General features: G+C 33.1%; 1 protein-coding gene across 1 annotated transcript in view; it reads right to left on the reverse strand.

The window, feature by feature from the left end:
* ETNK1 (ethanolamine kinase 1) overlaps positions 1-26,753 on the reverse strand; it is a 62,643-nt gene that overhangs the window by 12,715 nt on the left and 23,175 nt on the right. Inside the window, exons 3-6 of the mRNA XM_032287363.1 lie at positions 16,179-16,319; positions 14,188-14,330; positions 4,430-4,513; positions 2,495-2,655 (exon numbers count right to left, since the gene is read on the reverse strand). Of these exons, the coding sequence (XP_032143254.1) occupies positions 2,495-2,655; positions 4,430-4,513; positions 14,188-14,330; positions 16,179-16,319 (529 nt within the window). The remainder of the gene's footprint in view (positions 1-2,494; positions 2,656-4,429; positions 4,514-14,187; positions 14,331-16,178; positions 16,320-26,753) is intronic.

Raw genomic sequence — 26,753 nt, forward strand, 5'->3', positions numbered from 1 at the left:
AGAAAGTTTTGAAAAAGAAAAGAAGACATATCAAAAGAAGATAGCAACAGAGGCCCTGATGCAAGGAAGCTGTGACATCCCAGAAGGACAGGAAAAGCGCACAATAGACAATCAGCAGAATTCTGATAAAATAAGAACAGAAATCGAAACAAAAAACTGACTTAATAAATAAAGGGCTTTTAATGTTTCTTAATAAGGAAGAACTGGTAATTGGTATCAGAATCTCAGAGTATAATACTTACTATATGCCCCTATGCAAAAACTAAGTATATGTAAATTCAGAGGATGTGTTAAATTATTCAGAAATGTTATTTAAAAGGTACTAAAGTTTTATGTCTCTATCAGTTGTCCTTTATCCTTTTTATCAGACCTTCTACTGAATATTTACTAATATATAGTTTTTATTAATATATCATACATTCAGTAGAAGGTTTGATAAAAAAGATAAATTAATAAATATTAATATATCTATTGTACATTTCATGAAGATATTCTTTTTCACTTCCAATCAGAGTAACTTTCCTTTTAATTCCAATTTACTAATATTTACACCAAAATGGGTGTTATGACTGGGCATATGGCTCATGCCTGCAATCCAATACTTTTGGGAGGCTGAGGCTGGAGGATTGCTTGAGGCCAGGAGTTCAAGACCAGGCGGAGCAACATAGCAAGACCCTGTCTCTACAAAAAGTTTTTAAAAAATCAGCCAGGCATGGTGGCGTGTGCCTGTAGTCCTAGTTACTTGGGAGGCTGAGTTGGGAGGAACCCTTATGTTCAGGAATTTGAGGCTGCAGTCAGCTATTATTGTACCACTGTATTCCAGCCTAAGTGACAGAGCAAGACCTTGTATCTAATAAAAAAAATAAGCCTGCCAAGGTGGCTCATGCCTGTAATCCTAGCAATTTGGGAGGCTGAGTAGAGGAGGATCAATTGAGCCTAGGAGTTTGAGACCAGCCTGGGCAATATTGAGAGATCTTGTCTCCACAAAAAATTTTAAAAATTAGCCAGGCATGGTCCTCCGGAGGCTCAGGTAGGAGGACTGCTTTAGCCCAGGAGGTTGAGGCTGCAATGAGCTGTGATCACATCACTATATTCCAGGCCCAGATGACAGAGCAAAGCCTGTCTCAAAATAAAAATTAAAAAATATAAAAATAAAATCAAATTAAAAAGGAATGAGCGTCAAATTTTACCACCAAAAGTTATTCTGTACATCTTATTTGCCCTTCTGAATTATAAGCATTTTGAAAGAATGCACTTCATTCCTTTTTAATGTTTCCAATCTACCTGACTTAGAATAACAATAAGTACTTAGTATCCAATTAATGAATATTTATAAACAATTTGTTGATCAAATCAGAAGCAAAGGTTTTCTTCAATGCCATGTACAGATATAATCACAGTATCCAAAAAAAATGTTAAATATCATCAAAAGTTTGCAAAGGAATTCAAAGTAGCTTTCTAATAGCAAACAGTGGGACCGATGACTAAGAAAATTAACAAATTCAATGCATAAATGGAATATTAGGTTGATTCTGAAATTCACTAAATGACCTAATGAAAAAGAAAACCCTACATTCTCTAAGATCATGCTTAAATAGAATAATAGAAACAGCAGGCATCCTAGGACCAGCTGTAGAGCATGTCATTAATTGAACTAGTAGTTGTACTGAAAACAGATGTTAAGAACAGCAGGTAAAGGAACATTTCAGGACACCCTTATTTGAGATGTAGTGTGAGTGACTCTGGGCATACAGTACTTCAAGACTATGAAAATGGTATACTTGTGAACCACCACTAGGGTCTATTTGGATAGATAACAAATATTTCTCATGCTAACTATAAAAAATTATATTAAAAACTAAAAAGCAGCAGCACCTTAGTTGAAAGATCATTCTAATATATCATATTCTCAAAAGATAATTTAATGAGCTAATTTTTAAAATATAAATGCATGTAAAGAGAAGTAGGTCTTAATAATAAAGCTTTAAGATACCAATGAAGCTGGAAACAAATGCTTATCAAATGAAGGTCAAGGAGACAAAACACTGGATAATTCATGAAAAACACAATCCTACTAGTTCTTCCAACCTACTTTTATCACAATCATGTAAGATCTAACCATGAAATGTGTCGTAGAAAAGCTCCTCTCCTGTAAAATCTGACTTTGATGTAAAGAAAGGAATAGACTAAGAAATTGTTTTATGCATCAATCTTAACTCTAATAAGAATCTACTCATAAAACAAATAATTACTGAGTACCTACCATATGGCCAGGCATTGTTCAAAGGGATGGGGATACAGTAGGGAATGAAACCAAATTTTTGTCCTTAAAAGCAATGCAATGGGTAATGCATACTGTAAATGATCATATATTTTCATGATTTTGAACAAAAATTCACAAAACTTAGGAAATTGTCTCATATGATGATGAAAATTTAGAGGCATTTTAAATTACAGTCAGAACCTTTCCTTAATTGTATACATTTAAACTTACCAAAGCAAACTGATTGACTTGAATGAAGAGTATTTCTACCTCCTTTTCAGTAACTTCAGTCCCAAAGCCCTTAAATTCTTTGTAGGCTTCAAGGTAAGAACGCAGCCACTGGCTCTGTAGTTCTCTGTCTGGATACAGACTATAGTCTACATCACTTACACCTGATGAAGGAAAAAAAATACACTGAAAAATTTTAAACCATATGTTCTTCTGCTTACCTTAATAATCCCTAAAACCGCCATTTTTTTCATTTAAAAAGTTCCATTTTGGCTGGAATACTACATGTTAAGTAAATAGCATTTATTAAAATAATAAACCAAACAATCATTCTGTATTTCAGCTTTAATGCTAAGGCACATTACTGCTGATCACTAAATCAATTCTCATAGCTTCAATTTTTCCACAAAGAGGGTAGCTCTGAAGCAGCTGCATCACAAACCTAAAATATGCATTTTTAAGAAGCACCCCAGGAAATTCTTAAGCGTGCTGACATTTGGAGCACCATCTCAAAGTGTAGCTATCAAACTTTTTAAACCATAACTCATGGCAAAAATACATTTTTATTGACACCTTATATATATATAACCAGTTAAGACTAAATTTCATAAAACAGTATTTACCCCAACAACATTTTCCAACCTTGATATTTTGTTTCTCTTTTCCATTCCTTGCTTAAAAAAAAAAAAAAAAAGTAATTACCCCACAAATTTAATTTCATGATCTATAGTTTGGAAAACACTAAACTAGAAGACAAAGTTCATACTATTTTGCTTATCATCCAAGGTTCTATATAAGTTGGTCTAAATCTACCTCACTAGTCTTATAACCTTCTAATCTCCATGAATTTTATATCCTATAAAAATAAGTAATTCATCTTTAAGTTTTTTCCCCTTTCCTTCTCTTCTGTTTGCACATCCAAATTCTACCTAACTCACAAGGTTTAGCTCAGATTTTCTGTCCACAAAACATTAGAAGATCACTGGAGTTTTCTATTTTATATCCATAGCAGTGACTGTCTATATTACTCACATGGTAATATTTCATTATATGCAAGCTAGGTTTCCCTTCCATAGATGAAATACGTAAAAATACGTACAGCATATATGTGGGATTATAGCATGTATATGATAAGGTTGGTAGTCCAAAATAACTGGAAATGTCAAATTAAAAATTTTTCCCAAAGTATTTCCCAGTTTGGTAATCTGAAGTATATAAAAATACATAAATACATAAACTTATGCAAATATAAATTCAACAATAAAAAATTCCTACTAGATATAAACCATCCAGGGGAATGTTCTAATCTTCAGTTTTTAGAACATTTTATGTTTCTAAATAAAGAGTGATAAAATTGATTTTAAATTATTTCCACTTACATTTAAAAAACTAGTAATTTTAGATTAATTTAATTGTAGATTAATAGGGGTAAAAATGGCCAACTGTTCAATATTCATAGCCAAAGACAAAAATAAAAAAGGTTATTGAGCTTTTTAGTGAACCAACACTCCAAAAGCTCAACTTTACAATGGAAACAGCAAAGGCTTTTCAAATGCTTAAAAATTAGCTTCAAATCTTAGTTTTCTGTATTTTACTGTGACCTTGGTGAGTTTCTTTCTTGATATGTAAACTGGGAATATTACCTTACAGGACTGTTGTGGAGAAAAAATGAGGTAAGATTTATGAAGCACCTTATACTATGTCTGGTCTCAACAGAAGCCACAATCATTATTTTTCCCCTATTACTTTCTGATGGCAATTATGGAAGAAATTTTGGTCATCTCTGCTTTCCTCCAGTAATAAACAAAAGTAAAGAAAAATGGTCAACAACGCATGGAAAAATGTTGCTCCTGCTCCCAGTTTATCTACTTTAAAGAAAGAATAAAGTATTCTGAAAACATCATTTCAAAGCTAAATAAGTCACTCCAATTGTTATACCTGCAAATTCATTGAAATGATTTCCAATATCATATGCCAGGTAGTTGTATCCAGAATATTCATAATCAATGAACTGTACATCACCTATGTGAGACACAAAAACAAAGACATTAAGAAATCATACATAAGATCAGAAAATCCCTATGCTATTTGTAATTAAATAGCTTCCAATATTTTGTCTCATTGTACGTGCTTGATTACATGCACTTCCGAGACAATACAGGGTAAGGCTGTGAATTTTATGGCAATGAGCTTTACAAAATTCAAATTATGTCTCTTGGTCAACAGCTTCTTTGTAAACACTAATGTCCACTTTATTAAAGAAAAATGAAAAAACAGTCATTGTCCAAGTTTAAACAAAAGTAAAATACATCTTTCACCACATGGGGGCATCAGTTACTTAAAAATTCGAGTTTAATTAGAACAAAATTTTTATCTTTGGAAATTGTTAATAATCTGTGTAATTTTAATGAAAACTTTGTTACTCCAACAGTAAATTGACAAGCTTATCTACATATGGAAATAAAATATAAACTTTTAAAGATCTGAATTCTGTAAATCTTGCACTAATACTATAATACTTGCTGAGCATATTAAGATCACTAACAAGAAGTTAGTTGCTATCATACTCTTACATTTTCCTGTAATACTACATAACTAAGGTTTCCATAACTGAGCAGCATTAAGATGCATTAAGGTGGTGGTTTGATCTTATAAAAAGCAAAAGTATGGTTTCTTTTAATGTTTATAAATGTGAGAAATATTTACATAAGCTAAATAGATTCCTATTCTAAACTATTGCTACATATATAGGCATGTCATTATAATTCTCCAAAGATAATCTAGTTTTTTCATAATACTACTCAGGAAATTTTAACTTTTGAGTAATTAATATTATAAAGGATTTGTGTTAACAAAGATATAGGTCCTATGTTCAAGAGAAAAAGAAGAAAAAATAAGAGAGAAACCTTAAAAAATAAAAATCAATGTGGGTCACTGTCTTCAACAAGGATCACAAACTCGAAGGCTTACAGGGGCGTGGAGTTAAAATGGATATATGAGCAGAGTTGGCTATGAAAATATAGAAAATGTTTAACACCTGCATAGTTACACTGTCTTTTAATCATCTGAAGTAAGAGAACAAACTCCTGGTCTTAACATATTGTTATGTATTTCTCAAATAAAAACAGCTTTTGAATTAGAATGTCTTGATATACATTTCTAAGTTTAATTTTGGGAAGTATTTGATCATATTCAAACACAAAGAAAAAAACTGTATGACAAAAAAATGTCATGGCAAATAGTGTTTTACATAAAAGCAAATTTTTAAAAATATAATTTTATTTAATATATGCTTCTAAACTTGAATAAGTCACATCTAGAATAAGTGAGAATAATCAAAGTATAATCCAGTTATCAAAATTAAATGCATATTATAATAAACATAACATTTAAAAATATTGGTGACAAATCACAGCAATTCAACTACCTTGAGTATTATATATTTTTTTCTCTTTTTGTTTTTTGTAGAGACAGGGTCTTGCTATGTTGCCCAGGCTGGTAATGAACTCCTGGCCTAAAGTGATCCTCCCACCTTGTATACTCCAATTCACAGAACACTATTCCACAAAAAGTCTTAGAGTTAACCAAATCACTTTAATAAACTGCAGAATAGGGAGTAGAAACATGTTTTAAAGTTTCTTTTACAGAAATCATTGGGAGTGGGAGAGTGAAGACAACCATTAGGATAAAATACTTGTGGGCATGAAAATAAAATAAAGCCATGAAGAAATCTCATTTTCAAAAATAATGACCAGGGAAATTACAAATGTCACATGAAAAGGAGACACTAAGTAGTAAACTGTGATCCAAATTATTAAAATATGCCTACAGAGAAAAAATATATATGTAAATAATGCATGGGGGAAAGATGAATGGAAATAAACCAAAATGTTTAAACTATTAACAGGTGATAGACAAGTGACTTTTTTCTTTTATTTTTGTTATTTTCAAATTTATTTACAATAAATAATAGAAATAAATTAGAGGAAAAAATGTTATTTTAAAGAGAGGAAGATAAATTCCCTATACAAAACTATTAGTAAAAAGACTAAAACACAATGATTTTGGAGATACCTATATATCCACCAGCCTTCAGAAACTCAGGATACAAGACTTACTAAGTTGTACAACTGAGCTAACCTAACAGTTTTAATATACATATATATTTTTTAAGTTTGCAGCTGTTGATAGCTTTAGCTCTTTAAACCCAAATTCTTGTAGAGCTCATATTAACTGTTACATGCCAATAAAAATACACAGCCCAGTCCTGAAGCTTACTTTTGCCACATAAATAAAAGCTTCAATTTCAATTTTCAAAATTCTATTTAGAATTTGGCAAATACAGTTAAATGGCAGGTAAAACATGCCTGCTTGTAAATACAATTTAATTAAAGAATAGCACATTTTAACAAAAGTTAAAATCTGTTTCACTATGAAAATTTTAGCAATGACTTTTTGTAGTTACATTAATTCATTAAAACTAGCCTTATTTTTAAATGCTATGTTGAGTTTATAAATAATGAAATTTTAAAAGTAAGAAAATGAAGCTAACAAGATACAGATGAGGCTGTTACCAGGCTCCGTGCATGTGAACAAGTGATGCGATAAACCTCCAGTCAGTGCGTTTAAGAAGCACGGGGTGCGCCGCCACATGGCAGCAACAATGGCATACCTAATCTGTAGCAGATGAAGAAAATTTGGCAAACTCACATTGTACAAGACACAAAGCTTAAAAGGAAAAAAAGTTTAAAAAAAAATCTGCATTAACTATTCTTTTTCAAACTATTGCAAACAAAGTGGAACTCAACCTTAAATTTAATCTTCTGCAGCAAAGTAAAATTTAAAAAGCCAACTTCCCTTAGTTAGGGTGCCAGAAAAATCAAATTACTGGAAAATGCTTTCCTAACAACAGAAAATACATTTTTTCCTTCTATAAATTTAACCTCTGATTTCTAAAATTTCACTTTATTTAAAAGAATATCCACATCAGCCTTAATTTAATAATTCACTAGCTCATATAACATGACCATCTTGTAAGTTCTTTAAGACGTGAATTTTTAATTGGGCTTTCAAGGATGAAAAGACAATGAGAATATCCCCTAAAACTTTATGTGTATGTACATTTTCTTAGGAGGAGATTCTCAATTTTTCAGATTCTCAAGGGACCCTTGACCTTCAGAAAGTAAAGAATTACTACTTTAAGGATTAGGAGTATTATTTTATTTATCTTTATATAATTATCACGACAGGCACATAATAGGTAAAGTATACGATTGATGAATAAAAACATAATTTGAATTTTCCGAAGCTACATTTTGTTTTTTATTACTTTATTTCTTGTATATCTTTATCATAGTATTCCAATCCCCACACTACTGGTTAAACTGTTCAAATCTTAGTATACTGAAAACCGTCTGCCAATTTTTAAAAGTATTTTAAAACCAAAAAATAATAATGTATTACCTAAGGCTATATAATTATCATATGATTATGTTTGTCTGAATTCCTTTATTTTGTTGTTAGGAGAAATGAATTTAAAGAAAAGCAAAATAGTCAATATGATAATCTGAAAATCCTTCCAACTCACCCTACTTGCTCTGCAGTGTTAGACAGGTGGAAAAAGAACAACAAGAAAAGCAACCATAATCCTACTAATGTTAGAAAACTGTTTTCTATGTTATTCAAAAAAAGACAGGAAGTATCCTAGTCTGAAACACTTTCCCTTCACTCCTCATGCTGGTGTCCTGTAGTACTCTGCAGATCTTCACCATAGCACTCATCATTCTAAATGTAAGTATCTGACTCTTCCGCTACATGATACACAGCCTCCTGGAGGGGCAGTACGGTCCCTTTCCTCTTTCATCATGCAATACATAGAGCAATCCCTAGGACACAGAAAATATTTAAATGCTAGTGGAAAAAATGGAAGTTTTGCAGAAAATGCTGACACACAATAACACATTTGCTGGGGGAATGAGGGAAGACAAAATAAGCATGCAAAACTAAAGAAAAAAGTGTGGTGTTTCTGACATTTTTATTCAAGTACAGGACTGAACACAGTGGGTTAGGATATATGAATTAAAAAAAAAAACTAGTCCCTATTTTAGGTCATTCTTTCTTAATAAGTTAGATTTTTATGGTTCATTTAAGTTTTTTATTACCTGACTTACAGATATTTTATTTTCTGCTAACTAGTGATTGAGAATACAAATTAAAACAGAGTTAAAGATTATACTACATTCAAAAAACTACTCTAGAAAACAGTTTACCAAACACAAAAATCAATTTTTATTTATTTAAATGTTTAAATACCAATGAAAAACTCTTCTGTCATTAAGATATTAATAAAATGACAGCTACAAAGGCTTCTCAGGAGTAGTACAGAACAGATCGGATTTAGAGCCAATCAAATGACTATGGGGACTCATCCATTTTCTGTTTATATTGCGTAGAACTGTTAAAACAAAACAAAATAAAGCAAAACCTGGTTTACTCTTTAATTCCCAGAAAAAGCTTTCCTTTTCTTCTACTCATTTGTACTTCCTTAAACAGCTGTAAATAAGCTTCTTGTATTTTGCTGACAGAGAAAATAAACAGTGATTGCCACTACTGAAATTTAAAGTTATATATTAGGTATTTGCATGAGCTTTTATGAAGAAATGGGGGAGAGGAAGAGAAATGAAACAGTCACCAAAAGTCATGAGACCAATAAATAGTCTGAGAGAACATCAAGACATGAGATAGAAATCTCAACAGCTTTAGCAATTTCTTGATGTCAGTAGTTAAATGATCAGTTGAAATTAAAATATTAGATTTGAAGTTAGTCAATAGGTAATATTATAATTTGTTCTGCTTAATCCAAAGTCTATTAAATTAACGATTGATTTAAAAGATGACTGATAAGTCCTAAAGTTCTGGAGCAAGAAACACTGCCTTTGGTTTCCTTACTATACATCAAATTTTATCACCATATCATTAAGTATTCTTTTCTTACCTTTTTAGGATGTCATTTCATTGAAGGCAAGGAATGGGCCGCTGCTTACCAATCACCTAATTCCTGGCACTAACTTTTCAAAAATCTTGACAGCTACCATCAACTTCAGAAAGGAAGCTCACTCTTCTCCCATGTCCTGAGTCCTGTCAACTGACATGGTGAGAGCAGGTGGAGGCAAAAGTTCTTCCTGTGATACCTATCAGTTCCTATAACATTCGCATGTAAAAATGCCTACAAACTGCAGGCTGCTCATAGTGTGTGTGTCTTGCGTATAAAAATACGTTATGTATACACATACCCATATATATACACACATTTTTTAATTCCAAATTAATCTCTCAAATTATACTTAGAAATTAAAAGTTGCACTTAAAGACTAACTGAATTGTTATGTCACATCTATCTGTTAATGGAGTCCTATTACGAGTAGATACTAGCCTATAGTAACCATCTTTCTTTTTTTCAGAATCAGGTACATTTTGTAAAACAAATGCTATAAACATAATACAGGGTTGACGAACTATGTACCCTCAGCCCAAATCCAATCCACCACCTGTTTTTGGAAATAAAGCTTTATTGGAATACAGCCACACTCATTTATATATGTATGGTCTACAGCTGTGTTCATGCCTCAACACACAGCTGAACAGTTGCAATGGAGACTATCTGGCCCACAATGCCTAAAAGTTGTACTACCTAGCCCCTTATAGGAAACGTTTGCCAATGCCTATGTTAGTATAATAGCTACAACTAAGAGCTGGTAAGTCCTTGGTCCAGTGCTATATATTTTATATGCATGATCTAAAATCTTGTTAGCATTCATCTGAAGTAGATATTGTCTGTAAGTTACAAATAAAGCAAACTAAAGTTCTAGACTAACAATAGTAAAAAAAAAACTGCCCCAGAATCTGTTAAACACAAAATTTCTAAGCCTATCTATAAAAATTCTTGTTCTATTGGTCATGGGTGGGGCCCAGAAATCCAAATTTTTTTCCCAAGTACCACAGGTGACTCTGAAGTAAATTGCCAAGAACAGTCTGTGTCTTTACATAAAGACATAAAGAGATAAAATGACATGTCTAATACTACTCATTTCTGTAGGTAATTGGGTAAGGATCTAAACTCAAATGTGCTTGGTTCCAAAATCTATGCTCTTTCTGACTTCTCTCAGTAGTAACTAAGCTTTGAATACATCTGCTTTTAAGAGTTGGAGATTTTCTAGTACAAAATCTAAGTTACTGTGGTTTAAACATATATGCAGAGACATCAAGATGATCCAGTATAAATTTAAGAAGTTGGCCTAAAATTTGTACTTCTGAGAAGAGTTTGAAACATACTGCAGATAAATATTGAGCGTTACGATTTCAAGGCCAGTCCCTTCGCTTTCATTGTATTATGTTTTATCTATTGGTAACTCAAAGTTGGGTACATAATAACGAAACCCAGAGCTCAAGTCATATGAATGACTTAAGAAGTAAGAACAAATCAAACATGTTTGTAAATATGCAGCTTAATCATTTATTCTATATGGAAATTATCTTAATCTCAAAAGACTCAACATGGCATTTATATGCTATAATAAAGCAACTAGTTTAAGAAGGTAAATAACTGCAGTCTGTATCTCTAGTTTTAATTAACCTTTTCAAGATTGCTGCCATAAGTGTTAATGCTATGCTACAACCCCAAATATATAACTGTTTACATATTAAATTTACTAAACATTGACTATTTTTTGCCTATTAAGCTTCTTAAATTACATAATTTATACTTTTTAAGTATGAGGCATGGGATATTCTACTTAAACACTCAAATGTGTCATACAGTTAAATTACTTCAAAATTATTAGCTCCTAATTTGAAACATAACACTAAAGACTAGACTAAGCTTCTTGCCATACTTTAGTTTTAGATTTTTATTTGAACATTCTAACCATATTTCTTAATGCTTATGTTTCAACTAATCACATAGAAATTACTTTTTTAAACAGATACCATGGGATCAAAACTAGCCTTACTAATGAACATTATAAACACTGGTAAGGAGAGAAAAAAAAAGAACATTTCTATAACTAAGACACATAAATAACCACAGACAAAGAAAAAACAAATGATACAAAATAGACTTCAATAAAAACGGAAAATTCTTGAAAATGTATCAAAATAGTTCATCTGTGGACCTGTAAAACTTTTCTGTGTAGGAAAGGAAAATTAGACACAAAAGTATGATTCAAGTACCTGGCACAAAAACAAATGACAACCTTGCATTCTTAAAGCCAAACTGAACAAAGGTTTTATGTGAAAACACGGGAACTTTGCACGTAAGTGATCAACAGTTTAGAGGATAGGTGATCATAAAGTGAAATTGTATTTTTTAATACCCAAGACAAAGTAATCTGATTTTTTTGGTCCCTTATTTTTTGGTTTTATAAACAAGTTTGTTCTATGAAATGAATATGCAAAAGAAACTTAAAAAATAAAAATGTGAAAGTTTAAAATTATATTCCAAAGGAAATAACAGATTCTCTTTGATCAACTTGCAGTTAAAAATAAAGCTGAGTGTCCACTTCAAATGTAAGATGAAGTCCCTCACTTGAAATTCCATTACATAAAATGTGTTAATAGGTCCTGCACTGAATTTACAAGCTCATACACTGCTTTTATGCGTAACTAATGCTTCAGTCTCACAAATGGCATTGAGATTTGGTTACCAGTAAATAATGTAGTGCAAATGTACTATGATAATTATATATGATAAATAGACAACAAGACGTTAAAGGACACTGTCAAGTACTTAATGTTTTAGGGTATGCCTGAAATTTTTAAAATGATGCCACACAAGCATTTCAAGATGATTCAAAACAAAAATGTTGCTCAGTATGTTTCTGAAAAATAGAATCTCTAATTAACATTGAAATATCAAGCATAACAAATTCTCAAATGTACTTTGGAAATATGTGCTTAAGCCTACTACTCTTGACAGTGTACCTTGGGTTTTCTTAAAATGAAAGTCAGCTATATCTATCGACCTTTGTATTTTCATAGTCCCGCCTTACACTGTAAGAAGGGTCATAAATAGTAATTTAATATAATTATGACCATGCTAATGTGAATTCTTAGGCTTTAGTATATTTACAACAGCACAATTTTGATTCAAAATCTGGTCTTCCAACTATAATAACTATCTTCAAAAATTGGTTTCCACGCCAGGCACAGTGGCTAACACCAGTAATCCCAGCACTTCAGGAGGCCAAGGCAGGAGGATCACTTGAGGCCACAAATTCAAGACCAGCCTGGGCAACATAGCAAGATTTCATCTCCACACATACAAGAAACTTGAAATTAGCCAGGCATGGGGGCATGCACCTGTAGTCCCAGCTACTTAGGAGGCTGGAACAGGAAGACTGCTTGAGCCCAGGAGTTGAAGGCCGCAGTGAGACATCATTACACCATTGCATTCCAGGCCTGGTGACATAGTGAGATCCAGTCACTTTAAAAAAAAAAAAAAAAAAAAAAAAAAGAAGGGAAGGCTGGGTGTCGTGGCTCATGCCTGTAATCCTAGCACTTTGGGAGGCTGAGGTGGGTGGATCACCTGAGGTCAGAGGTTCGAGACCAGCCTAGCCAACATGGCAAAAACCCCATTTCATCTCTATTTAAAAAAAAAAAAAAAAAAAAAAAAATAATCAGCGGTGGGTGGTGTGTGCCTGTAATCCCAGCTACTCAGGAGGCTGAGGCAGGAGAATCACTTGAATCTGGGAGATGGAGGTTGCAGTGAGACAAGATCGCGCCAATGCACTCCAACCTGGTGACAAGGGCAAAACTCCATTTCAAAAACAAAACAAAAAGGTGGCGGTGGGGGGCGGGGGAACTAGTTTCTTACAAAATGAAAATACAGTTTCAAAAATATTTTTTAAGTTAATAAGAATCCTTCAACCAAAATTATATTTTTAAATTTCAATTTAGCATTGAAGGACATCTATCACTTAGCAACCAAACCTCAAACCACTTTACCCAATAATATAATACACCCAAATGTTTCTTAAATATGGAAACAGAAAGAAATTGAATACAGTGTACAAATATGAACGCTCACAAAAACATTCCACCAAAAAGTATCAGTCTACCTCAAAAAATGTTGAAATTATTTACTAAGGTTTCGATTATTACTTTAGTAGATATAAACCTGAGCAACTACAAATAGTATCTCCTCCATCTGTAGCTCTCTCCTTAGCATCAAAATATCTAACAAATCAACATAATAAATAGATAATGAGAAACCTGGAGACACATTTGTTTTTACCAACACTGTGTATTTATAAAGCAGTTTAATCAATGTCAACTTGCTGATTTTCCACATCCCCCATTACAAGTGGGTACACATTCAACTCATTAATAACCAAATAAGTTCTGCAGTTAAACTTATAAACAAAATCATTTCATCGTTTTATATTTTAAAATCCCACAGAAACCACAAACTGTTTCTAACAAACCAATTCTAAAAAACATATTTTATACAAATATAAAAAGAATATATATTCTCACTTATCACAGTTACCGTAACTTGATAACCTAAAAGAAAATCTTTAAAGGTTTCATGCATGATCTTACTCCTTGCATTTGAATTTGTTTTATTGATACAAAAATCAAATGACCATTAAGAACATAAAAGAAATCAACTTTACTTACTGCTAAGGTCAAATACCTACCTTGTTTCTCATTGTAGATTATATTCTTACACAATAGGTCATTATGGCAAAGCACAACAGGTGAGCCCAGGTTGGAAAGAATCTCCTTCATCCAAGTCATCTCTTCCTGAAGAATCTGAGAGCTTGGGATATCACTTAGGAACCTTTTAGTTTTAAAAGAAGAGTTACATCTTGTGTATCTTAATGACGTTTATTTTCAAGTTTGAATAAGGATTATAATCTATTTTTAATAAATCCCTTCAATTTAATTGCACATCCTGCTGAATTCAAACAGACCAATTATTCTATTTCAAAAGTTAAAATAAAGAAAACCTTTATAATAAACTTAGACATGAATAAAAGAAACTGAGCAGCAATTAAAATGTGGGACAAAAGTTAAAAAAAATCACTAAAAAATTGGGGAGAAAGTACTAAGTACTATTCTAAGTAATTTACATTTATCTCAATTTTATAGAAGACAAAATTAAAACAAAGCATTTAATCAACAGAGATTTAAGTATATTATTTAAAGTTACACAGACTATTTTAAAAATTAAAAATACGTATTTCAAGGTTGAAAGAGTGAATGCAATATAAATCTAAATTCTCAGAAAAGTCAATAAACTACTGTCTACAGTTGATAAGAATTACAGTTATCCTTATATAATACAGTTAAGTCAAAACAGAACTACTACAGAAATTGCCTCAGGGTAGGGAGACTGTGAAGGGTAGGAGGCAGCACAGTGAGCTGGACTAGAAATCATAGCTTTTTGTCCTATCTTCATCTATACTGATTATTATCTATATTTGTATTAATTTGATTAAAAAATCAAAAGAAACACAAATGGGCTGCTACCACTAATTTCCCAGTAGCACCAACCAGGCTTATAAAACTCCTATACTTCTTCCCTCCTTCCCTTAACACTGTAAGTCATAATCTCTTGATTCTTTTTTCAAAGTCTCTCAAATTACTCCTTGCTTCTCCATTAACAGTATAACACAGATTCTTTTTACATTACTTAATTTGCCTGTTCAAGTGGTTTCTACCTATATTTTCCCCGCTACTGCATTCAAAAGTAATCCTTGTGTGCTTTTCTCAAAACGGTATGACTGGTCAAAAATGTTTGCTTTTTTTGTTTTGTTTTTTTTAAGGTAGTGTTAAATGAAAGTTGTGGGATTCAAAAGATTATAAACGTTATAACCATGAACAAATGAAATGGAATAAAAGAAATACAAAATGTATTTAATATTTAAATCGTGTCTTTTGTTCTAGCTGTATTATTTTCTATTGGGACAAGTGTTTTCTTCCTATTTTTTACCATAGTACCTCTCCAGCTTTTCCAAAGTATCATTAACCTCAAGGATTTAAACTATACGTTGGAGATCCTAGGAAATGTAACTCAAATAACCTTCTCTGAATAACAATAATAATTATCAAAACAGCAGCTACCTCAACATTTAAGTGATGAGCAAACACTGTTTCAAAGAACTTTATACATACTAACACAATCCTCACAAAAACCCTATACGGTTAATATACTACCATTATTTCCATTTAATAAATATGAAAATAGGTAACTTCCCTAGCTGAGTGAATTACACAAAAGAAATGTTAACTAGCAGAACTGAGATTTAATCTCAGTTTGGCTCCAGGCTCTTGTGCTCTTTATATAATATTAGACTTGCCTCTCAACTCTGCAATATCTTATAAAGCCAAGAAAAATCTTGCTTCACCATTACCACCTACCTCTTTATTTTTAAATAGTGTTCCCCTACTTCCACCCCTGACCCTTGCTGTTGTAGGGTGTATTTTTTGGGAGGGGACACTGAGGGGGATAGAGAGGCAGTTATTTCTGTAGTGCTATCTACAGCCAAAGAATCAGTGCTAATTTTACTTCAATGTAAAGAATGAAAACCAGATTTTCTACAATGAAACTTTACAATTACCTTTGAAACCCTATCATACAGCAAAGCAACATAAAACATAATTTCAAATGTAAACATAATTTTACCTTTTATTAATGTCTTCATCTGCAAATCCTGTGGGAATGAGAGAGAAATACTTTCCCATCTTTAGCCATAGATTAGATTTGGGGATCCAGCCGTTGTGTGCATGGATAGCATGGATTTTAGCAAGCTGACGAGCTATTAGCCTGTTTAAAACAAAATGCATAAAAAGGAAAAAGTCAAGCATCATAAAGGTCATGTCTATTGACAAAGGTTCTGATCAAACTTTAGTCAGTCTCCAGAATCTTCTTGTAGGACCTACCTGTGCTTTCCCTTATAAAAAAACAGTTTTAGCAAGAACCCTACTAAGTCTGTTTAGCAAGAGTATCCCCACCCTTGACATCTGATCAGGTTCCTTATCCTCCACCAGTCCCCAGATTAATTACTCTGATTACTCTGGCCATCTTCAGCAAAAAACATTAGGCTGTGTTACCCAGAAACCCCATACTCTGATGTTACTCATAGTAATTTTCCATCTGCCAACCCTTACCCTGCTCCTTGGGGATAAATTCCCACTTGCCCACGCTGTATTTGGAGTTGAGCCCAGTCTCTCTTCCCCAGTACCAAAATCTTACTGCCGTGGTCCCTATACCTGTATCTCAATGATTCTAAAGAAAGTCAGCCTTATCATGCTTTAACAAGTATCACTGAATAATTTTCCCCTTAATCGTTATGATGCTGTGATTCAGAATCAGATTCATCATTGGACCCAGGACCCTACGTTTGCACTTCTGAATTCACTTCTGACTGACTGATGGGGATCCACTGCTGAGTCAGATTCCTGAACCACTGAACATCCATTGAAGCTGGCAAGAACTTTGATTCTTAAGATTTTGAGTGTACTCTCTAAAACTAGATCAGAGTTCCAGGATTCTTTTGAAAGGTACCTCCTAGGCTGGAGGTCCTTCTCCCGTCTTTCTGTGAGGACCCTCTATTCTCTTCATTGGATCCTGCTTCTCCCATGTGAACTTCTCTGTCCCCTGAAATCCCTCTTTTTGAACCTTGGCTCTACCAACTCCATCTGCCTAGTTTCTGTTAGCATGATTTTCCTAAGGAACTTCAAAACAAACAGGCTTAGGTACTAACGAAATTCTGATTTAACTGGCCTAGTGTGCAGCCAGTACACTGAGATATTTAAAACATTCTCAAGTGATTTTAATATGCAAAAACATTTGAGAACCACTTAAGTAAGGCACACAGAGAATCTAGCATGATAGCAATCATTAAATAGCACATTTTTATTATTACATTTCTATACTATCGTGAATATTCTTGTTTTTATCTTACTCCTAGTAACTAAAGAGTCCTGATTTTCCTTTGGAGAAACTTGTATCCCTCTCACTTTTAGTTCCTGTCATTACTGCAGAGCTTATCTCAATCCTAACTGCATCCCATGTGCATCACTCACTTCAGTAGCGAGTGAACATATGGTCCAGACTTGCTCAGAGCATTCTATCAGTCAGGCCACAGTGACTGGTTTAGCAGATTTATCCAAGCAAAGCCAGATACTTGATTCTACTTTTGTTGAAGCTATAAACTTTATCTGAAGCTATTAGAAAATTGGAAAAATATCCGCCTGGAGTGGTTAAACCAGTTAGAGAAACCTACTCATTATTATTATAAATGGTCCTAAGGAAAGTTTGTCAGGAAACAGAAAAAAGCTAAAAGAATAAACGAATAAAGTGATATTCCTAATGACATTGCTACAGTCCCTTGATTCACCCCATGTCTGAACTCAGTATTCTTAATTACATGTACCAATAAATTCCTTCTCCTTTATGTCAGTGCAAATTGCCAAATTATCCTCAATCAACAGTGTTAGCCTCATCCTTAATCTGACTAATGCATTATTAAAATATTAAAACCCATAATCTTTTTATATGTGTACTTTGGTTCATACCTTTCAAACAAATGAGTAAATAAACATTTATTTCTATAAACTAAATAATTTTGACTGACACTCCCTAAGATCACATACTCATGCCCACAAGAATACAGAAAACAAATCAATTTTTATGTCAGTCTCATAATATACACAGAAAGCTAAGCCCTGATACTTAAGCACCAGGCAACTTGATGAAAAGGCCAGGTGGTGATAAAATCAAAACAAAGGAAAGTGAAAATGCATGCATGTACACGCATGCACACAGAACAGACACACATACACACTTTAAGCCAGTTAAAACTGGTTTTAAAACCTCAGAGAAGAGGAGGAAACAAAAGGCTTGAAGAAAGATAAAATCTGTGTTACATGAAACATAAGGGGTGATCTATGTCAACAGAATATTATGTCTTAGAAATATTTACTGAACAAATGAAACATGATTTAGGAGAGGGATCACATGTATTTAACAAATTTTATTTGCTGTGATTTTTTAAAATAAATGAATAATAATACCATTTCTAATAGTTTCACCCCAGGGTTTGTAAGAGACTCTGATTTGGGGTCTCTTACAAAACATAATTTTCCCCTTTCCAAAGGGGACACACGTGCTGGAACCTGTCGGAACTCCATGACTTCCTCGAGTGCACTATGCCAGAATCTGAACAGGTGTAAAGAGAAGCAAATGCCTGGGACAGCAGAAGGACCATGTCACCAACGGGCTCGGCACAACAGTTCTGGTTTCAATGAACAAGCAAAACTCAGGCAAGTACAGTCATCCAATGCTGCAGCTATTTGGAAATACTTTTCAAACAGTCTCTTTAGAACTAAGTCGTTTCTGCTCTTATGATCTGAAATGATCACTGTAAGCTTACTGAGATCAGGAGACAAGGAGGCCCTGCACATCACATGGATAAAGTCAGAAAACTATAATACTTTTGCTGCCTCAAGTTGTTTTTTAAATAAAGTATTTTGAAATGCATGAGAATCATGCTGCAATATAGTCATTCCAGAGCAAATATATATTTCAAGATGAAACTAAAACAGTTTTAAATTACTTTAATTTTCTGTGTATTAAAAAATATATATAATCTTAGAAATTGTCCAGTTTCAGCTGATAGTAACTGAAATGAGAATTCTACAGTAAATACTTCAAAAATGAATAAAGCAGTGTGACCACAACTCCAAGGGGCATTTACAGGTTAATGAAATTTGTTGAACATCAATAGCTCCTAGAAAAGAAAGTATCAAAAAGATATTCACAGCAACATAATTCACAATAGCCAAAAATGACTATAGCCCAAGTATCAATCCATGGATGAATAAACAAAATGTAATACATAAAGGAATATTATTAAGCTTTGAAAAAAGAAGAAAATTCTGACACATGCTCTACAGCATGGATGAACCTTGAAGTGTTCATGCTAAGTGAAATAAGCCAGTCACAAAGAGACAAACATTACATGATTCCACTAACATGATGTATCCTAAGTAGTCAAATTCCTAAGAATAGAAAGTAGATGATGGTTGCCAGGGGCCAGAGGAAGGAGGGAAGAAAGATTTTTAAAAAGCATAGAATTGGCCAGGCCTGGTGGCTCACACCTGTAATCCCAGCACTTTGGGAAGCTGAGGCAGGTGCGTCACCTGAGGTCTGGAGTTCAAGACAGCCTAGCCAACATGGTGAAACCCCATCTCTACTGAAAATACAAAAACTGACCAGGTGAGGTCATGGGCACCTGTAGTCCCACCTAACCTACTCTGGAGGCTGAGGCAGGAGAATCGCTTGAACCTGGTAGGCAGAGGTTGCAGTGAGCTTCACCACTGCACTCCAGCCTGAGCAAGTGGCGAGAATCCATCTCAAAACAAAACAAACAAAAAAAAAATTATATAGATGTAGTTTTACACTATAAAAAAATTTTCAGGAAATTAGCTGCACAACCATGTGAATGCAATAACACTACTGAGCTGTACATTTTAAAAAATGGTTAAGATGGTGATATAAGAGCCAGAAAGAAATTATTTAGGCAGATAGTGAGGCTAAAGGAGTCCTCAGTAAAGGGCTCCCCTTTAATAGAAAGCAGCCCCCAAATCACTTCTAACAAACAGCAGCCTGAAAATTCAAGCTGCAGATATAGATAAGCAAGCTAGAAGCTTGCACGGGTGAATGCCAGCAGCTGTGCAAACAGAAAAGGGCTACCTGGAAGCCAAGTATGCACTACATGGAGGCTCTATCTTCCCTTTTGTCACCGTGTCCAGTAAAAGAAGCAGGCAAAATGGCATTGGCCAAGTAGAGAACCATCCGCAAATTATAAAAGATTAAAGTGGGGCAGCCAACTTCTATGCTTTATGCAAAAGGCGCAACTAGTCCAATCAACATTTCGTGCCTTATGCAAATCAAACACTGCCTGCTCAAGCTAATCTATAAAACCCTGTGCATTTCACCACATAACTGGCAACCCATTTTCTCTGGGACCCCTCTCTGCACAGACAGCTCTTCTCTTTCTTTTGCCTATTAAACTTCGGCTCTTAACTTTGCTCTGGTGTGTCCACATCCTAGTTTTCTGTGGAAGTGGGACAACCAACCTCAGGTATTACCCCAGACAAATTTGGCTTCATTGGCAAATTTTATGTTGTATTTACCGTAATCAAATTTTTTCAGAACAGCTATTAAAAAATCTAATTTTTATTAACCAAATAAAATGCTCATTAAAAAAGAAAACAATTCTTAAAAACACTTTAATCAAGTGTACCTCGATTGTTTTCTATTAGCAAATATTATATACAATAGAAAATGCTACATTTTCAAATTTTTAATAATATATTTGCTGACACAAAATGTAAGCAAATCAAATCCAACAATGTATAAAAAGAAATGATGCACCGTAATCAAACAGGATTATCTCAGGTATACAAGGCTGGTTCAATATTTGAAAATTAATGTAATCCATTAAAAAAGAAAAATCACATGAACCTATTGACAAGTGCAGAAAAAGCATTTTGCAAAATCTAGTATCCATTATCATAGAAACTCATCAAACTAGGAATAAAAAGAGAATAGCCTCAACCTGATAAAGAATATCTACAAAAAAACTACAGTTAACATCCTACTTAATGACAAGTAATTTGAAAATTTCCCACAAAGATCAGGAATAAAGAAAGAACATCACTTTTCACCAATCCTTCTTAACACTGTACTGAAAGTCCTAGCTAATTTATTAAGAAAAGAAAAAAAAAAAGAGGTTTAAGGGAAAACAAAAATCAAACTATCTTTGTTTGCAGATAACATGATTTTCTCTGCAGAAAATCCAAAATAGACCAAAAAAACCTCCTAGAATAAGCAATTAGAGCAAGCTTGCAGGATTAAAAAAAATAATGAAAGTCACCTTTCCTACATGCCAGTAATGAATATGTGAGAAATTTGACAGTAAAATGCACTCCTTTTACGGTAGCACCCAAAACCCTACAATACTGAGGTATAAATCTAACAAACTATGTACAAGATCTATATGAGGAAGACTATAAAACTCTGATAAAAGAAATCAAGTAACTAAATAAGAGATATTGCACATTCATGGATAAAAAGACTCAATACTGCCAAGATGTCAGTTCTTCCCAATTTGATCTACATATTCAGTGCAATCCCCATCAAAATCCCAGCAAGTTATTTTGTGATATTGAAAAACTGTAAAGTTTACATGAATACTATATCCCAAATATACACAATTATTTGCCAATTAAAAATGAATTATTTAAAAGTTAATAATTTTAAAATGTAAAAAATAAAGTTTATAGGGAGAGGCAAAAGGCCCAGGATATCCAACACAATATCGAAAGAGAAGAACAAGTTGGAGGACTAACATTACCTGACTTCAAGACTTACAATAAAGCTACAGTAATTAACATAGTGTGATAGCTGCAAAAGATTAGACAAACAGGTGAAGAAACAGAACAGAGAACCCAGAAATAGACTCACGTAAATACAGTCAACTCATTTTTTAAAAGGAGCAAAGGAAATATAAGGGAAAAAAGATAGACTTTTCAATAAATTGTGCTGAACAACTAGAACTTTATGTGCAAAAACATGAATCTAGACATAGATCTTACATCCTTCATTAAAATTTTATCAAAATGGATTATAGATCTATCTATAAAATCCAAAACTAAAACTCTGTGAGAAGACAACACAGGAGAAAATGTAGATAACCCTGGGTTTGGCAATGACTTTTTAAATAAAACACCAAAGGAATGAGCCACGAAAGGAAGAACTGATAAGCTGGACTTCATTAAAATTAAAACTTTCTACTCTGTAAAAGACACTGTTAAGAGAATAAAAAGGTAAGGCACAGACTGGAAGAAAATATTTGCAAAACCCATATCCAATAATTTATTATGAAAAATACATAAATAACTCTTAAAATTCAGCAAGAAGTACACAAACAACCCAATTTAAAAATGGGCCATATATCTTATCAGACATTTCATCAAAGATACATAGATGGGTAAATAAGCATATGAAAAGATATTCCATATCGCATATCAGGGAAATGCAAACAAAAACAGTAAGAGACCACCACACACCTAGTAGAATGGCCAAAATCCAAAAGACTTACAACACCAAATGCTGGTGAGGAGGTGGATCAACAGGAACTCTCATTCATTGCTAGTGGAAATATAAAATGGCACAGCCACTCTAGGCAACAGTTTGGCAATTTATTACAAAACTAAACATACTCTTACCATACAATCCAGGAATCATGCTCGTGAGCATTTAGCCAAAGGAGTTAAAAACTTGTATGTCTACATTAAAATCTGAACAGAGATTCTTACAGCAGCTTTATTCACAATTGCTAAAACTTGGAAGCAATCAAAATGTCTTTCAGTAGTTGAAAGGACAAAATAGACTTGGTGTACCTCAGACAATGAAATATTCAGCACCCTAAAACAAAATCTGCCAATGAGCCATAAAAAGACATGGAAGAAACAAAGTCAAAGACGTCAATCTAAAGAGTCTCCTTAATTGTATGACTCCAAATATATGACATTCTCAAAAAGGCAAAACTATACAAGCAGTAAAAAGATCAGTGGTTGCTACTGGTTAAAGGGGGAATGAAGGATGAATAGGCAGAGCACAGAGGATTCTTTTTTAGAGCAGTGAAGCTACTTTGTATGATATTATTAACAGTGGATACATGCTTTATATATTTGCCCAAACCCACAGAATGTACATCATCAAGAGTGAGCCCTCATGTAAACTGTGGACTTTAGGTGACAATGGTGTATCAATGTAGGTTTATGTATTATAACAAAAGCACCACCTCTGGTATTGATAATGGGGGAAGTGTCTGTGAAGGAAGGCGGGGATCTAAGAAATCTCTGTACCTTCCCCTCAATTTTGCTGTTAATCAAAAGTGCTCTAAAAAACTAAAATTTTTAAAAGGAAAATCTCTTCAGATAACTAGCATTATTTAATAACCATTAATTTATGTTTTGTGTATACAGGGTAATCAAAAATCATTTAAAAGATATCTGATTTTCACTATCATATATTGGTCCTTCTCCTACCTAGTAAAGCAAAGCTTTACTACAGTAACATCAAGTCAAAACGCTGCTTTAAAATCCCATACTCTTTAAAGCCAAATGTCTAAAACTCTCAAGGTTGCAGAGAATTTCTCAAATATTCACTAATATTAATTGCTACTTCTCCTGAAAGCTTAGCTTTTAAAAAATTTAAAGTATTCTAACAATAACAAAAATATTTTGAAACTGAAAAATATTCTTTAATTCTACCATCCCAATAGTATTTCATCTCCATATGCCCCCTCTGAGTTTTTGCGTGAGCAAATTATTGCCTAATGGTAGCCACAGTTAAGCTATTTTTTTTTTTTTTAAAAGACAGGGTTTCACCATGTTGGTCAGGCTCGTCTTGAACTCCCAAACTCAGGTGATCCACCCGCCTCGGCCTCCAAAGTGCTTGGATTACAGGCGTGAGCCACCATGCCCAGCCCAGTTGAGCTATTTTTTAAGCTGATTTTTCCTCTTGGCTCTGCATCAGTCATTTTTCATGTATTAGACAACAGTCAAAAAGTAACATTTCAACAGTAGCATAATGCTCCTTTGTGTTGAGGTACCTTATATCTGAATATAGGAGACTTCTAATTGTTGCTGCCAGAAATATAGCATATAACTTTCTTGTGAGCTATTATATATCATCCTTTTGATTTCCAAGAGAAACACTACCAATTTTACATGCACACAACCCACAGGGTGCCAGTTCCACTACAATACCCTAGGTATGCTGTTTGATAAACTTGCAACAATTGATTTGAAACTGCATTTCTACTATTATGTATGTCACTGGGTGGTTTGTAATTAAACTTCAGCCAGGATTCTTGACAAGAGGCAAATTTCTGAGAAATATCTGATAAGAAATTGGAAACATTCCTAAACACTTTTGAATTTTAAAAAATGTTCTGAAGGTCTCCATAATAACTGATTGCTACAAAAAAGTTCAAATAAAACAGAGAACGATAAATTTCCCTAAGTGGAATTACCAGTTAGGCACTAACTTAGCGCAAGCTGCTAACTTAGCATAGCTCATTGTCTTTACTTATACCATTCCTCACCTCCTGCAGCCTGTCTTGTCATTTAAAGTTCAGTTCAAATGTGATCACAGTGAAACATACTAATTTCCCAAGTATGCCCCAAATCAACTACCTGTACTTTTTCTGAAAACTGTTTCTGTTCTTCTTTGTATACTATTTAGCTCATTTTTTCCCCAAGGTTACTGTATGTCACAAACTTTAAGTTACTAAGACAGTGGGGACACTTTAGATTCTTATTCCTCCCCCAAACTAGTCCAAACATAAACATATGCCTTTTACATTCAGATGAGATATCTTCATCATGATCATAATATAAACCATACAGCTATGGTTGAATGAGCCAAATCAAGAAAATACTGTAGACTTTGATCTAAAGCACTCATCAACATTTACTAGTGAATCAGTCCAGATCACTGGATACGTATTAGGCTGACCAAACAATCAATAGTGTCTTGAAATTTTATGATTATATTCAAATATTTAAAGCTCATTATAATGATGAATCAAAATGTGACAACTAATCCCAAATTGTCAATAAGCTTCTATAAATTAAAAACAAAGATTATTTTTAACCATAGAATATGAAATTCATTTAAAAGGAGAAAAGCTAAATAAGCACATTAACCCAAATTTACATCTCTAACCTCCTCCTGGGGCTCCAGACCATCGTTTATTAATTTGCTTACTTGGTATTTCAGAACTATTTCACTGTACATATTTGAAAACAATAAAACCACACTCCTATTTAAAATCATGTGTAATTTAGATGTTTTGTTAATTAAAACTTGCCTTTCCCTCCCTTAGCTTTTCTTTTTGTATTTTCTGTTTTATAGTCACTAAGACTTGCATAACAATAAAAAATGCCATAGGAATTAGAATACAATCTGAAATAAACCTAACAGCAAAACAAATTAAATAGTAAATGTTACTACTCATAATGCCAACTAACAGTAAGCTATAACACAAGGTTCTTCACTGTCATATTCTTTTGCTCGCTATCTCAGTCTCCACTCTGTTTCTCCTCTGCAAAATTGTGGGGCAATTGAATATATCATTTATTACAAGTCAATTCACAGAATTGAGAGTATTGATGTTTTGTTTCTAACAGGGTATATTATTTTGATGAAATGCGTATATGCTTGCATTACTAACACTTATACATATTCTAACTAAGTAGATCTAGGAAGGGGGTTGATGAAAAGAGATTGGTTAAAGGGTATGAAAGTACAGTTAGATCAAAGAAATAAGTTCTAGCATTCAATAATACAGCAAGAAAATTATAGTTAACAATAATTTATTTTATGTTTCAAAATAGCTAGAAAATGAGAACTATAATGTCCCCAACACAAAGAAAAGTGTTTGAGATAACGGATATACCAATTACTCTAACTTGATCTTTATACATTGTATACATGTATCAAAATATCACATGTACCACAAAAATATGCACAACTATGATATAGCAATAAAAAATATATTTTTAAAAATATATAAGTAGGGAAAAATAAACAAAGGCTTTGGCACTTTGAAAAGAAATAATAAGTAGATCTAACCAAAAGTACAAAGATATTTTTACTGAAAACATGCTTATAACATTGTATCAAATACCAAAGTCAGCTCTGACAAACCTTTATTGTTCTTGATTAAAAACTATAATTATTTTATTTTTTCTACTTGACGTTACTAAAAAAGATAAATTGTGTTTTACTATCTGCTTTAGTCACAAGGAAACTCATGTGGCCCTTCTCTAGGAACTTTATGAAATATTTTATATATATATAAATATTTTATATATATATATATAAAACCAGCTGGGGGAGTCCAATTTATGCATCTGTTCATTTTTAATGCTGTTACACAGGCATTTCTTAACCATTGTGAACAAGACTGCGGATTTATAAATATATGCATGCCTAAGGAAGACCACTAAAAAACTGACACAAAGAGTAAACACAAATATATTAATCAGGATCTTTCAATACATCTAAAGACTAGACTCATACAAAAGAAGAAAGTATATATAATGGCTAAAAACTAGGGTTTGAAGGATTTCTATGCCAAAATATTTTAATATATTATTTGATATAGGTTTACAA

The sequence above is a fragment of the Sapajus apella genome, unplaced genomic scaffold (genome assembly GCF_009761245.1).
Source record: "Sapajus apella isolate SASKATOON/1434 unplaced genomic scaffold, GSC_monkey_1.0 scaffold2, whole genome shotgun sequence".
NCBI lineage: Eukaryota > Metazoa > Chordata > Mammalia > Primates > Cebidae > Sapajus > Sapajus apella.